Here is a 14107-nt window from a genome sequence, read left to right as displayed (position 1 = left end):
GGTTCGCAAAACATGCCGGTATTTTGAGTTCAGTAGTTTTCGCCGGTTTGCTAGAACATCATACCGGCGTTTTTTTTGTCTAAAATACCGTTTTTACCGGTAAACCGGTTTATGTCCGAGAAATTCTTTGATATTTATGGCCCATAATTTTTCAAAATTACATTTAACCTAACAATTAACATTCAACGTGTAAACTTTAGAACTATTTTTTTAAAAAATTGAGTGTTTTTGTATTATTTTTTTAATATGGATTAACTTTTAGATTATTTTTTATTATAGAATCATTTATTTTTAAATTATTTTTGCCTTAAAGTACATTTATAAGAAATTATAGGTAAAATATTCAATCGATTAAACCTTTAAACATAACCCGGTTCATCTAGTTATACTGTTATTTAGTCTAATTTAATACAACTAAAATACCAATTTTTAAAACATTTTATTAAAGTTAAGCATGCATTGAAAAACTTACCATAATAGAATGAATGATAAGAACCATGGTTAACCTTTTTAACCCTCCTTTTATTTTTCCTTCCTCAACGTTTTTTAGTCCTATCCTATCATCACAATAACATAACATTAACAATAATATTATTGATATCATCTCTCTCTCTCTCTCTCTCTCTCTCTCTCTACCAATACCTCCCGCCGCCTTATTAGACCATCTCCGTCGTCCTCCTGCCGTAATATTATTGTGGAATGTGACTGTTTGTTTACAAAAGAACTTATGGTTGATACTGAGAATCTTACTGCAATGGCGGTTTCAACACCTTCAGAATGTTCATCCGGTGGTAACCTAACCGGACCTCCACCTGAAATACAACCAACAAAGAAGAAACGAAACCTACCTGGAATGCCTGGTATATTAATATTAATTATTATTATTATTATCATTTTTTTGTTTATAAAATATAAACTATAAACTAATTTTGAACATGCAGATCCAGAAGCTGAAGTGATCGCACTATCACCAACAACGTTACTCGCAACGAACCGATTCGTATGCGAGATCTGCAACAAAGGCTTTCAACGAGACCAGAACCTGCAGCTTCACCGGCGAGGACATAACTTGCCGTGGAAGTTAAAGCAACGAGACGGTAAAGAAGTACGGAAACGCGTCTACGTTTGTCCAGAGAAAGCCTGCATACACCATGACCCGTCTAGAGCTCTTGGTGATCTCACCGGTATTAAAAAACACTTCTCCCGTAAACACGGAGAGAAGAAGTGGAATTGCGAACGCTGTTCGAAGAAGTACGCGGTTCAATCCGATTGGAAGGCGCATATGAAGACGTGTGGGACGAAAGAGTATAGATGCGATTGCGGCACCTTGTTCTCTAGGTTAAGAGTCGAGAATTTTTATTAATAATAATAATAATTATATGTTTATGATTTCCGATATTGGTTTTGCTCATGTAGGCGAGATAGCTTTATTACGCATAGAGCTTTTTGTGATGCGTTAGCACAAGAAAGCGCGAGATCTCATACTCAAAACATTCAGAAGATTAATCCGGAAGAGGAAAAGCTTGAAGTAGCGGTTATCGCCCCGACGTGTAGTCCGCCGCCTCCGCTTACACCTTCCACCGGTGTATTATCCCCGGTCCAATCCGTTCTCAGCTCAGGTCAAGTTATTGAACTTTACATTGATTTAATTAACTTACTAAATTCGGGCATCATTTAACATGTTTGTTCACTTATTGTAAGGCATTAGAAAGTTGGTTAAAGTGTACAAACTAATAACAACTCCATTAATTAGAGCTCACAGATTGGAAAAGCTAGTGAATTAAAAAGATAGATTTTGTATGAAAAAGGATGCCATGATTATTATTATTCCTGCTTTAATTTCCTTTCGCTTGTAGTATCTGAAGAGGTAGGTCCCAGCAGAGCCCAGTTGGACCCGCAAGACTCACCTTAAACAGGGACGTCTGCGCAGAGACCAACTGGATCCGCAGGACCAACCATGCTCAGAGAAGTGACGTCCTTACGCGCAGTATGCAAGCTGGTCCCGCAGGAAATGCCTCCCATGGTGAAGGACTCCGCCTGTTCCCGCAGCCTCGGATACAAGCCATGAGGGAAGGCCACCCGCGCAGCATGGCTACACGCACAAGGCACTTAGCTCTCAATCGTTCAGTGTCACCTGAAGGAATGAGCCAAGCCGGGAGCAATCCCGCACAGAGGCGGGAGGGGGAATACTCCCGCCCAAATAAGCCAGTCCGTATACTGAAGGATCTTTTACTGTACCTGACGAGGTATGGGCAAAAGATCTGATCAGAGATGCGACAGCTCACTGACAGCAGCATGGCAGACAGCACGCCACAGCACTGTGACCAATAGCCGCCGCCTACCCACCAACTCCTGCCATACCACGTGCCTAGCCTGTAGTTGGCAGAAGAGGAAGAGTGCACGACACGCCTGCTCTGTGTCAGCCGCTACCTATCCACCACTCACAGGCAGGGCACGTGCATAGGTTACAGTTGGTAGCGTGTTGGGCCGGCTAAACCCCTTGGAAACCTACCTTCGGCTATAAATACCACAAATGGTATGATCATCATATCTTATCATATTATCATCATATATACCTGATATCTGCTCTAGCAATCTCTTAATATACTTTTATATTTAAAGAGCAATCTAGTCTGATTCTCACGCCGGAGGGTGGTCACAAGGAGGAACCCCCCCCTTCTCAGTGACGAGCTCACGGTGTCTGTTTTGCAGGTTATCAGAAGAACCATCTTCCAAGGGTCTAACCCCTCGTGGGAAACATCTCTCCAACCCCCAGGTTACCAGTAACCTGCCCGGGGTCCGGTTAGTGTTTCTTCATTGGCACCATCCGTGCATAAAGCTAGAACTACAATTTTCTCCAGTTTTTTCAAAACTTTATACAAAAGATGGTTAGAGAAATTCCGGTAACCACAACCCCAGCTATTGGGGGGAATACCGGCAACACAGTTTTTACAAACACTACTCCGGCTACCGAAGCCGGAGCAAGTGAAGTAAATTTTACGAACACTACCCCACTTACTAAAGCAGGGGCAAGTGCAGTAAATGACCGCCTACTGGGATCCACCGATACCCAGTTTGAAAAACGAAGACTCCCCCGCCAGACTCTCGACGAAGTCAAGGCATGGGCGGAGGCACGACAAAAGGAATTCCAGGCTGAGTTGAACGAACGCTTGCGTTCCGTGCAACAGGCCGACGAATTCGAATACTGGGAGGATGACTCGGAGGAATCCGACTCCGACGCGAACCCTCGTCATAAGGCAAAAGGGAAGCGTAAAGAAACGGAAACCCAACCGAAAAGGCATTTTGGACAAGCCTTCAAACCAAAAAGCATAGATGGAAGTCCACGAGACTTCTCTAAAACGTTCAGACCAAACGTTACAAATGCAGGAACGTCCAAATTTGCAAGGGACATTGCTGAAGCAATTGCCCCGAAAAGTGCTAAACAAATACCTAACATAGGCACATATGACGGCCTATCTGATCCAGACGATCATTTGAACAGGTTCATAGCGGGGGCAACCGTTAGCAATTGGACGGAACCCACGTGGTGTTACATGTTCCAAATGACGCTGGTGGGGGCTGCTAGGGCTTGGTTTGATCGTTTACCGGTTAACCACATTTACGACTGGGCAGACTTCCAGCAGAAGTTTAGCCAACACTTCAGCCAGCAGCGAAAGTATACCGAGGAGCAATGGACAATCCTCAAATGCACACGGGAAGAAGATGAATCTCTGCCAAACTTCATCACTCGCTTCAACTCAAAGAAGTTAAGTTTGGGCAATATCAGCGAGGATCTTGTTCGCGCAGCCTTCATCCAGGGCGCGCAAGACCCAGAGCTTATCCGCACCCTAACGGGTAAAGATGGAATGCCATCCACATGGGATGGCATCATGACAGCAGCCAAACGCTATGCGGAAACGGAGAAGCAACTGGGTAGAGACCTTCCGCAGAACACAAACCTTTACACCCAGAGGACGAGAGAGGACAACGTCCTCACCGCCCGGTTGAACAAAAAACGGAAGCAAGGCATTTGGCAGTCAAGGGTAAACTTTGACACCTCATCCGGCTTACAACACCGATTGGGTGAAAGGGATAATGTAAAGCCGCACCGGAACCCCAGATGGACGCCACTTACCAAAAGCGTCACTGACATATTTGCTACTGAAGAGCTCCCATGGCCAAAGCCTCCAGAAATCCGACATCGTCACGATGCTGATCGGAGCAAGTACTGTGATTATCACAGAACAAAAGGCCACAACACTGAAGAATGCATAGACGTAAAAGACATGGTCGAAACATTCGTCAGAGATGGGACGCTCGCGCACCTCGTGGCGAAATAAAAGCTAAGCAGGCAGGCAGGTGCGTGTGGAACCACGGCTGGGGTAAACACGAATAAAAAATCAGCTTCAATAGAGACTACATGCTGCGTAAAGAACGAGATCCCGAAACAGGTGCGTGTCGGCTCGATGGCGCTCCCATCCCAACATGGAAGGGAGCTCATTTACACAGTTTGCATGTAAATCAATTCCAATTTGTAAAGAAAAGGCCAAGAGCCACTTCTAATGGAAATGATTCTCTCTAGAACATCGAAGCTGATGATTTTACATTTATACTTTTCTGGACACTAATATGCCGGTTTTCACCGCATAATTACGTGAAGTCATTGCATGGGAAGGCGGTCCTACCCGCACGAACCCAATAACGTAACAAACCTTCACGCAGGTCAGTTGAAGGGGAAAAAATTCAGCACCCAAAAATGAAAGTGCCGGTCTATCCGCATGAATCATTAAGGAAACTGAATAATAACCTGTTAACAACCGCGCGTCGAACGGTTAAAACTATCCAACACTGGACGACATTCATATTACGTGAAGTCGTTGCGTGGGAAGGCGGTCTTACCCGCACGAACCCAATAACGTGGCAAACCTTCACGCAGGTCAGTTGAAGGAGTTCATCCCATTAAATGAAAGTGCCGGTCTATCCCGCATGAATCATTCGAAGGAACTGCACCAACAACCGCGCGTCGAACGGTTCAAAACAAAATTCTTAAAAAGATGAGAAAAACCTACACGCAGGTCAGATAAGGGTAAAGTTCTGCCATCCTACTAAGTGCAAGTGACGGTTCTACCCGCACAATCACGAAAGAGGAAGCAAAACTTCACACCTATTATCAACCACGTTCAAAGGTTAACTTATCCTCAAAAGATGAGAAACCTACACGCAGGTCAGATAAGGGTAAAGTTCTGCCATCCTACTAAGTGCAAGTGACGGTTCTACCCGCACAATCACGAAAGAGGAAGCAAAACTTCACACCTATTATCAACCACGTTCAAAGGTTAACTTATCCTAAAAAAAATAAGAAAAACCAGCACGCAGGTTAGATAAAAATTAAAGTTTAGCCATCCTACCAAGTGCAAGTGACGGTTCTACCCGCACAATCACGAAGGAGGAAGCGAAACTTTAACCCACTATCAACCACGTTCAAAGGTTCTTATTCTGAACACTTGGAAAATTGCTAATTTAAACATGCAAGTCATAAGTTTATAAAGCAAGGAACCCAAAGAAGGAAATAACAGTCTTATACGCAAAAAGATTAATATTTCAATGATGTATTACAACAGTGGCCGGGTAACTACCCGCCTAAAAGAAATCTATACAAAGCTAAGTCTATCCTAGCGGTGGGAAGAGATCTTCAGGATCAGGCTTCAGGGCCACCTCCGCTTAGACCAGCACCGTCTGAGCGTGGCTGCCCAAGGAAAGCCTTAAGGATGTTTAGCCCATCATCAGCAGCAGCAGCCTCATTCACCTTCTCCACCACTGGATGCGGGAAGGCAGCGTACTGGTTCACAGCTTGGTCATAAGCAGCTTCAGTATTAACATTGAATAAAGGGAAGTTGGAGGGCGGAAAGCCTCTCTCAGCAAACCCTAGACCAAGCAGGAAGCCAGTCTTCTCCCCATCCTCATGAGAAGCGTTGAGGGCTGCGCTCATCGCATCGTCATAAGAGGTCTCTGAAAGGACCCGACGCGCAACCTACAAAAGAATACAAGTTAGAACATTTTCTAATTACAAGTAGAAAAGAGAGAAAAAAAGAGGATACCTGAGGCAACGCTTCTCGAAGTAGCCATTGGAGGGTAGCTTGCACTTCGTCACGGGCGCGTTCGGCTTCGCTTTGGTTCAGATTGGCAAGTAATACTTCCTTTGCGGCAGCCTCTTCGACGCCCTTAAGCTTCCGCTCGGTTTGGTCAAGCACCCCCCTCTGGTCAAGAATCTCTTGCAGCTTCTTGGCGTCTTCCATTGCCAAGGCGTCATGAGCATGCTGAAGAGCCTTTAATTTGCATTTAAGCTGCTCATTCTCTTCGCGAAGTGGCTCAGCAACAGCTTCAGCCTTGGCAGCCCTCTCAGTTGAGTTTCGCGCAGTCTCCTTGGCCAGCCGAAGCTGTTCATTCACAGCTTGGGCAGCCTTGGAGCGGGCCTCGAGTCGCGCCTGGACTTCAACCTCGAGGGCCTTGAATGCCTTCTCCTTCTCGGCTGCGGCAGCGGCCAACTGCCGGTTCTCCTCCCGAAGAGCCCGCGCTTCAGATACATCTTTGGCGCGAGCTGCTTTTAACTTGTCGTTTTCACGACAAAGCAGCTCGACGCGGGGCTGCGTCCGGGCCTGGAGAACCCGAAGCTCATTGGTTAGCCTACCCTCTTGGTAGCTAGCCATGGCTTCCCCCAACGCACCATGAGGAGCAGCGTGGCGAGCCCAGTCTACGCACTCCACAGGGGTACGAAGGGTTGTTCCTCGGCGTATGTTCCATCTTGGAACATACACTTCATTGGAATCCGACACTGCAAAAGAAACAAAGGCAGTTAGGAAAAGATGATAAAAATATATAAGGGAAAAAAGAACCCTACGTACCTGTAGGGTCAATAACAGGCCGATAGCCGCCAAACCCATCACCTGAACCTAAAGGAAATCCATCCAACAGGTCAGGCAGACGGGAAGGTGGCATAGATCGGCGGGAAGCCTGGCGCATACCTGATGGTCCGGCCGTCGGTGCCGGTGGCGCAGGTATAGTGGCAGCCGCTGTGGTAGCCATGTTTGGCGCCACCTCCTCAGCAACAGTAACCGCCGGCTCCGTGAAAGATGCTGTAAAAATTGCACTCACGGCCGGCGGAGACACCTTCTCAGCTGGAACAGCCTCAGGAAGGCTGGAACCAGCGGAAGCAGGCGTAGACGCCTGGGTCGACGCCTCGGGAAGGCTGACCGAGCCTACCGTCATTGGCGGGGGAACACTTGCTCCAACTCCACCCTGGAATGCGTCAACATCCACACCTGCACAAGCAAAAGTGTTAGAAAAATTTATTTGAAACAACAAATTTAGACAAGAATTATGGGGGTACTCACGGGGTTTCTTGAGCTTGAACGCACGGACGAGCGGGGGCGAACCCGATGGAGCCGGCCTCTTGACACCGGTAACCGTCGTCGTCGCTGCCTCCCCGGAGGTAACACCTGCAGCCTCCGGAGCGGTGGTCTCCTCACCACCGGGCTTCCCCGCAACCTCTGCATTATCTGACTCCGAGTCAGATAGGACTACCGGGTCGGTCGTAGAGGCCACCTTCTCCTTGCCCTTCCCGACGGCAGCCTTTTTCTTCCGCACCAGTGGAGGACCTTCTGCGGATTCCTCAGAAGAAGAAATGTCATGAACTCCAGCAGCAGGCACAGCATTGAGAGGTTCAGGGTAGAAGATAGGCTTACCTGGCCGTCGGTGGCTCAGGATCTCTTGGCCTGGCGGGTAAACCTCCACGAACCGACCCGCGGTCTGCTCTAAGATGGGCAACTCGTTCTCATCCAGAGCACGAGTACCCATCCGCGCGGGACCATCTTCCTCCCGCGGGTTCAGGAGCGACTGAAGATCGTTCCCCTCTGAAATCAACAAGAAAGTTAGTAAAAATCGAAGTCAGCAAAATGAAACAAGACGTACCATAAGGGACAGAGTTCGAACCATATTCAAGGACGATCGGAACCTTATCCGCATTCGCCGCCTTCCACACCCGGCTCATCCCCAACATCACCATCGCCGACTCCGGAAAACGGAAAACCGGGGACTGGACCCGGGAAATCTTCGAGAACCATTCCGCCTCCTCGTAGTTGAGGGCGGGAAGGTTCGGAAGCGCCTGGCCATTCTTGAACTTCATGGCGATGGGGATGGCGCGAGCGGATATGAAGAAGAACTCTCTTCTCCATGAGCGAAGACTCCGCTCGGTGGTACAAATCTTTAAACCCTTGATACGGGTTGTAAGAGTGTACCACCCTTGGATGCACCTCCATGTATAGAAGGTCATCAGGCGATCAACGAGGGGCTCAAGGCCCAGTATCCGGCACACCCACTCAAAGTGCCGGACCTTGGCAATGGCCATGGGGTGCACCTCTGTCAGGTGCACACCGTGCCTCTCTAGGACACGGTACACAAACTTTGTCAACGGAAACCTAAGGTTCCCGTAGACAAAGAATGCAGCATAAACCCCGATCTTGCCACTAGGGGCATCGTACACAGTATGGTGGGGTTCAGGAAACTCAGGCTCGAGAGACTCGAGCATGAACTTCCTGATGATATACTGGTACAGATCGACAGGAAGAGAGCACTGGCATTCGCCAGCAGTCTTCTGGTCATCAGCATCATGAGAAGACATGGTGGAAGAAAGACGAAAAGAGATTTCAGGGTAAAGCTTTACTGAACAGAAAAATTCGCCGGAAATTACTTGAGAAGAAGAGATGAAAGTGGAAAGTGTGAATTGCAAATAACCCTCTCCCCCTTTATATAGTAATCGCAATTAATGCGGTGAATTTAATGCGGAGGAGAGAGAAATCAAATGTGCAATGAAACTATGACACGTGGCAAAAAGCAAGCTGGCAACAGCTGTTGAAAGGACGTGTGCCAGTAATTTCGCGGCCACGCGCCCGAAAAATCGCTCCCACGCGCCTGAAAAAGCGACTGGAATGACCATGTTCTGTCACGTCACCATAACTTCCTGCACGTCCTGACACAGTCAGAAGAAACCGTCGCACGACGTTTCAAAGGTTTGGACTTATCTTTTCACCAACCTTTCGAATTTCAAAATTCAAAATTTAAAAAGAAGCGGGAAAATACCCCCTTACCTTGGCGAACAAGTAACCATAAGACGGATGCGGGTACAGTGTTAAGGCAAAACCCTTCACATACCTAGCACCCGCAGGGAATTGAAGCCAAGAAAACCTTGGCGAACAAGTAACCATAAGACGGATGCGGGTACAGTGTAAAGGCAAAACCCTTCACATACCTAGCACCCGCAGGGAATTGAAGCCAAGAAAACCTTGGCGAACAAGTAACCATAAGACGGATGCGGGTACAGTGTTAACGCAAAACCCTTCACATACCTAGCACCCGCAGGGAATTGAAGCCAAGTACCTCGGCAACCAAGTAACTATAAGACAGGTGCGGGTACAGTGTAAAGGCAAAACCCTTCACATACCTAGCACCCGCAGGGAATTGACGCCAGGAATACCTTGAGAGTAAAGTAACCGTAAGACGAGCGCAGGTACAGTGTTAAGGCAAAACCCTTCACATACCTAGCGCTCCGCTGGGAATTGAAACCAAGAAGGATCTTCTGGGCAATGCTTGCGGAAACGGAAATAGCATCCCCGCATAGCGGGAACATCGAGAACTACGTTGTTTGAAGCTCCAGGATGGAATTGGTGGTCTTAACATAATTGATCACTATGTTCAAAACTACCAAAACCTCATGGAAAATACATACAACTGGGACTCAATGCTCCTGACTTGCGAGGAGGTTACAGACCTACCCGCATCATACCCAAAGACCAAGCAGGAAACTCGGGCATTTCTGCAAGTGACAAGGACTTCCGCGGAAAGAATCCCCATGGAAAACCTTACAAAACCCTTTTCAAAACCCTTTGCTCAAGTCCAAAAGTTCACCTCACTTCATTAAACACTCATGAGAAGAACATTGGACTGGGGGGACTTGAAGAGGTAGGTCCCAGCAGAGCCCAGTTGGACCCGCAAGACTCACCTTAAACAGGGACGTCTGCGCAGAGACCAACTGGATCCGCAGGACCAACCATGCTCAGAGAAGTGACGTCCTTACGCGCAGTATGCAAGCTGGTCCCGCAGGAAATGCCTCCCATGGTGAAGGACTCCGCCTGTTCCCGCAGCCTCGGATACAAGCCATGAGGGAAGGCCACCCGCGCAGCATGGCTACACGCACAAGGCACTTAGCTCTCAATCGTTCAGTGTCACCTGAAGGAATGAGCCAAGCCGGGAGCAATCCCGCACAGAGGCGGGAGGGGGAATACTCCCGCCCAAATAAGCCAGTCCGTATACTGAAGGATCTTTTACTGTACCTGACGAGGTATGGGCAAAAGATCTGATCAGAGATGCGACAGCTCACTGACAGCAGCATGGCAGACAGCACGCCACAGCACTGTGACCAATAGCCGCCGCCTACCCACCAACTCCTGCCATACCACGTGCCTAGCCTGTAGTTGGCAGAAGAGGAAGAGTGCACGACACGCCTGCTCTGTGTCAGCCGCTACCTATCCACCACTCACAGGCAGGGCACGTGCATAGGTTACAGTTGGTAGCGTGTTGGGCCGGCTAAACCCCTTGGAAACCTACCTTCGGCTATAAATACCACAAATGGTATGATCATCATATCTTATCATATTATCATCATATATACCTGATATCTGCTCTAGCAATCTCTTAATATACTTTTATATTTAAAGAGCAATCTAGTCTGATTCTCACGCCGGAGGGTGGTCACAAGGAGGAACCCCCCCTTCTCAGTGACGAGCTCACGGTGTCTGTTTTGCAGGTTATCAGAAGAACCATCTTCCAAGGGTCTAACCCCTCGTGGGAAACATCTCTCCAACCCCCAGGTTACCAGTAACCTGCCCGGGGTCCGGTTAGTGTTTCTTCAGTATCAAAGTTGAATCTGTATATGCTTTTATAGATTCTGTTAACTACTTCTAAATTATAAACAATAACATCATCATACTTTATATTAAATATTAAATCATTTTCTTTTGTGTTACAGACTTGCCGGAGAAATCAATGGCGGTTTTACACCACCCGAAAGAGCCGCTAGTGGAGATTGAACCCACGGAGACATTTACAACTATTAGTGGTGGAAATGGAAATGGTAATGGTAACAATACTGGTACTGGTACGGGTAACAATAATGTGACTAATAGTACTGGTGTGTTTGCAAGTATATTCGCATCGTCATCCGTATTGCCATCATCCGAGCCATCTCCCGCGACGTATTCCAATCTGATATGTGGTGTCGCAGGAGCTGACCGGGTTACCAGTATTGAACCAATGTCATTATCTTTATCCTCTTCGTTATACCGCTCCACCACCGCAACACCAACATTATTTCCACCACAGGATCAAAGCCTCCACCAACACCGTCAGTATGTTCACTCTCAACAACCCGCTCTCTCCGCCACAGCTCTGCTTCAAAAAGCAGCTCAAATGGGTGCCACATCATCAAACACGTCATTCCTCCATGCACTCGGGTTAGCACCCGGGCCATCGAGTGATCAATACCAAGAAGCTAACATTGGCAAGTGGAGTAATAGTAATAATATTATTCAAAGTAAACACGAAAGAAGTGACCATTTACTAATGGGCCCACCGGCCCCCACTACATTGGATTTTCTTGGAGTGGGGACCGGTTCGTCGAGTGGGTACTCGGCGTTTTTGAGCTCAATTGGTGGAAGCCGGATTAATGTGGCCGGTGTTCCGTTTGGAGGGCTCCAAAGTAAAGACTGGGATGAATCTAGTGACCAGAAGCCAACGCTTCTTTAGCTTTCTCTCTCAGTTTTTAATGGTGAAAGAGAGATGTCAGATAAATGGTGGCTTTGTATCTTATATAGTAAGCACATGAATGAATTAAAATATAGTCGTATGTTTTATGATTTTGAGTTGTTACTTCTTAATAATTTTTTATATATAAAAAAAATTGATAGTTAAATTGACCAGAATCTTATGCATAGTCTTTTTAAACAACATAAATTTCGCTTTCTTTGTACTTTGACCATTACAAAACAAAAGTGTCTACAATTGGAAGTTTAGCTTAGAACTTTGATAATTAATGTAACTTTCTGATCTACCAAAAATTGAACAAAGAGACGTGAGATTTTATCATTTGAAAAACCTAACATTTCAACACGTGGTGAGATATTCAAGAGCATGTCTAAATCATTAGAATGTTTGGAATTTTAGACCTTAAAAACAAATCTTTAGTTGTATACAAGTTCAACTTTAAGACCTTAAATGTCTAGTGAGTAGAGAAATTTGCACGTTTTTCTTCTCTTTGATGACTTTATTCATGCTCATCAAATAACACATGCTTAGATATTAATTTACTAAGATTTGAGTGTTTTTAACAATATATTTGTTGAATATGATAGTTAATTATCTAATACTTGGGTATAAACTCACACAACATTATGATAAGATATATAATTAATAATCATAGAGAAAAATGAGGAAAATTCAAGGAAGAGTGTTAGGCGATATTCGGTGAACAACCTTTCATAAAATCGAGTTCTAGTATGGATCCTAAGTTAGCGGATACAATCTTTCTAGTGTCTCCCGTATACATATAAAAAACCGTTAATAGCAATGCTAAGCCCAATCTTTATAACATGCTCGTTATGATAATGTCTTCTCATTCTAGTGTATATCGTGTATAGATGAACTTATCGAGTATGTGCTTGGTGTTGTGTTCTTTTGCCCTAACTCGTGGTCGGTTTAAATCGGTCCTAGTCGGATAATATAAGTCCAAATCATCCAAATCGGCCCAATATTCTACATGCTTTTTAGTGAAATCCGGATTTTCGGCTCATATACGCTTTTTAGGCTAGATGACTAGATCATAAACTTTTTAATACTTGATTTGTTAGGATAAAAGTTAGATGTTTGAATTTTCAACTATTTTCAGGTATCATAATGATGTGTATATAACTATATACATATATAAATTTGAAAAATTATGTATAAATTTTCAAAACCGATTAATCCCTACACCTAGCGACTTATGCAATACTGACTAATACCATTTATCTTTTAATCAATCATATAGCTTTCTCATCAATGGACGTGTTTAGCTTGTTAAACTTCTAGACAAACGCTGATGTGATTTGAGGTCAGGCTTCATATTTTCATCTCTTGATGAGGTTATTTGAACAATAAGAGAAGTATCTTTTCTTTTTATTCACCCAACGCGAATACACTTTAATCGCCACTTCGATTGGTATGCTAGGGTTTCGGACTAATAAGAATATCTAACCAAGAGGAAGTATACAAGTAATGAGATCAAAAAGGATAAGATATGAGCGTTGCTGAAACCAAATGCCAACTTGAGATGTAAATTAACAACAAAGAAGTTAGAAGCTTATGAAAAACAAACAAATACCTTATAGGACTTCACAAATACACAAATTTTGCATTACCAAACATTTTAAATGAGAATCATGTTACATGCACATTTTCATAGTACACTTTCTATTCCAGTTTATTCTTCACTAATTTACAAAATTTGGTTTCGTGTCTTAAATTTTGTTGTTTACATTTAACTTTTAAAGTAATATCTTTCTAAAAAATCAAAATAATTTATCTAGATAACATGTGTGAAATGAATATTATTATTTTACGTATATAAATTTGTTTTTTTAATTGTAGATGTTAGGTATACTGATAAAGATGAAGACTAATGTTTGCCAGTTGGCTTGATGAGAGCAAGGTCACATGTTTTGGTCGCAAACAGAAGCATGTAAAACATAAAACATATACAAATTCATAAGGAGATTTATAAAAGTCGGTGCAAAAACCAGAAAATAGAAAGAAATTAGCGCATTGTTCATGACTATAAATTTAACAAAAATATTTAACTTTTGTTAGTGAAACATGCAAATCTATTGCACCAAGTGTTGAAGTTAAGGGATAATCACTGTAACATCGAGAAAATTTCGAGTTCAAAAGGTAAATTTTTCAAAGTATAGGGACTAAAATTGCCAAATTCCAAACCTTAGGATTTAAAATGAAAAATTCTGTT

General features: G+C 44.7%; 1 protein-coding gene across 1 annotated transcript; it reads left to right on the top strand.

Moving 5' to 3' along the window:
• The first annotated feature begins 638 nt into the window (after positions 1–638).
• On the top strand, positions 639–12336 carry LOC143537755 (zinc finger protein GAI-ASSOCIATED FACTOR 1-like). Its single transcript, XM_077031454.1, has 4 exons — positions 639–860; positions 942–1338; positions 1417–1619; positions 11081–12336. The coding sequence occupies exons 1-4, from the start codon at positions 728–730 to the stop codon at positions 11854–11856; spliced, it is 1509 nt and encodes a 502-aa protein (XP_076887569.1). The 5' UTR covers positions 639–727; the 3' UTR covers positions 11857–12336.
• The last annotated feature ends 1771 nt before the right edge of the window (positions 12337–14107 follow it).

The sequence above is a fragment of the Bidens hawaiensis genome, unplaced genomic scaffold, assembly GCF_021521415.1.
Source record: "Bidens hawaiensis isolate Kalapana, Puna unplaced genomic scaffold, B.hawaiensis_p1.1 tig00011343_1, whole genome shotgun sequence".
Classification (NCBI taxonomy): Eukaryota; Viridiplantae; Streptophyta; class Magnoliopsida; order Asterales; family Asteraceae; genus Bidens; species Bidens hawaiensis.
Note: the sequence above shows the minus strand (reverse complement) of the source record. Positions and strands in the feature narration are given on the sequence as shown.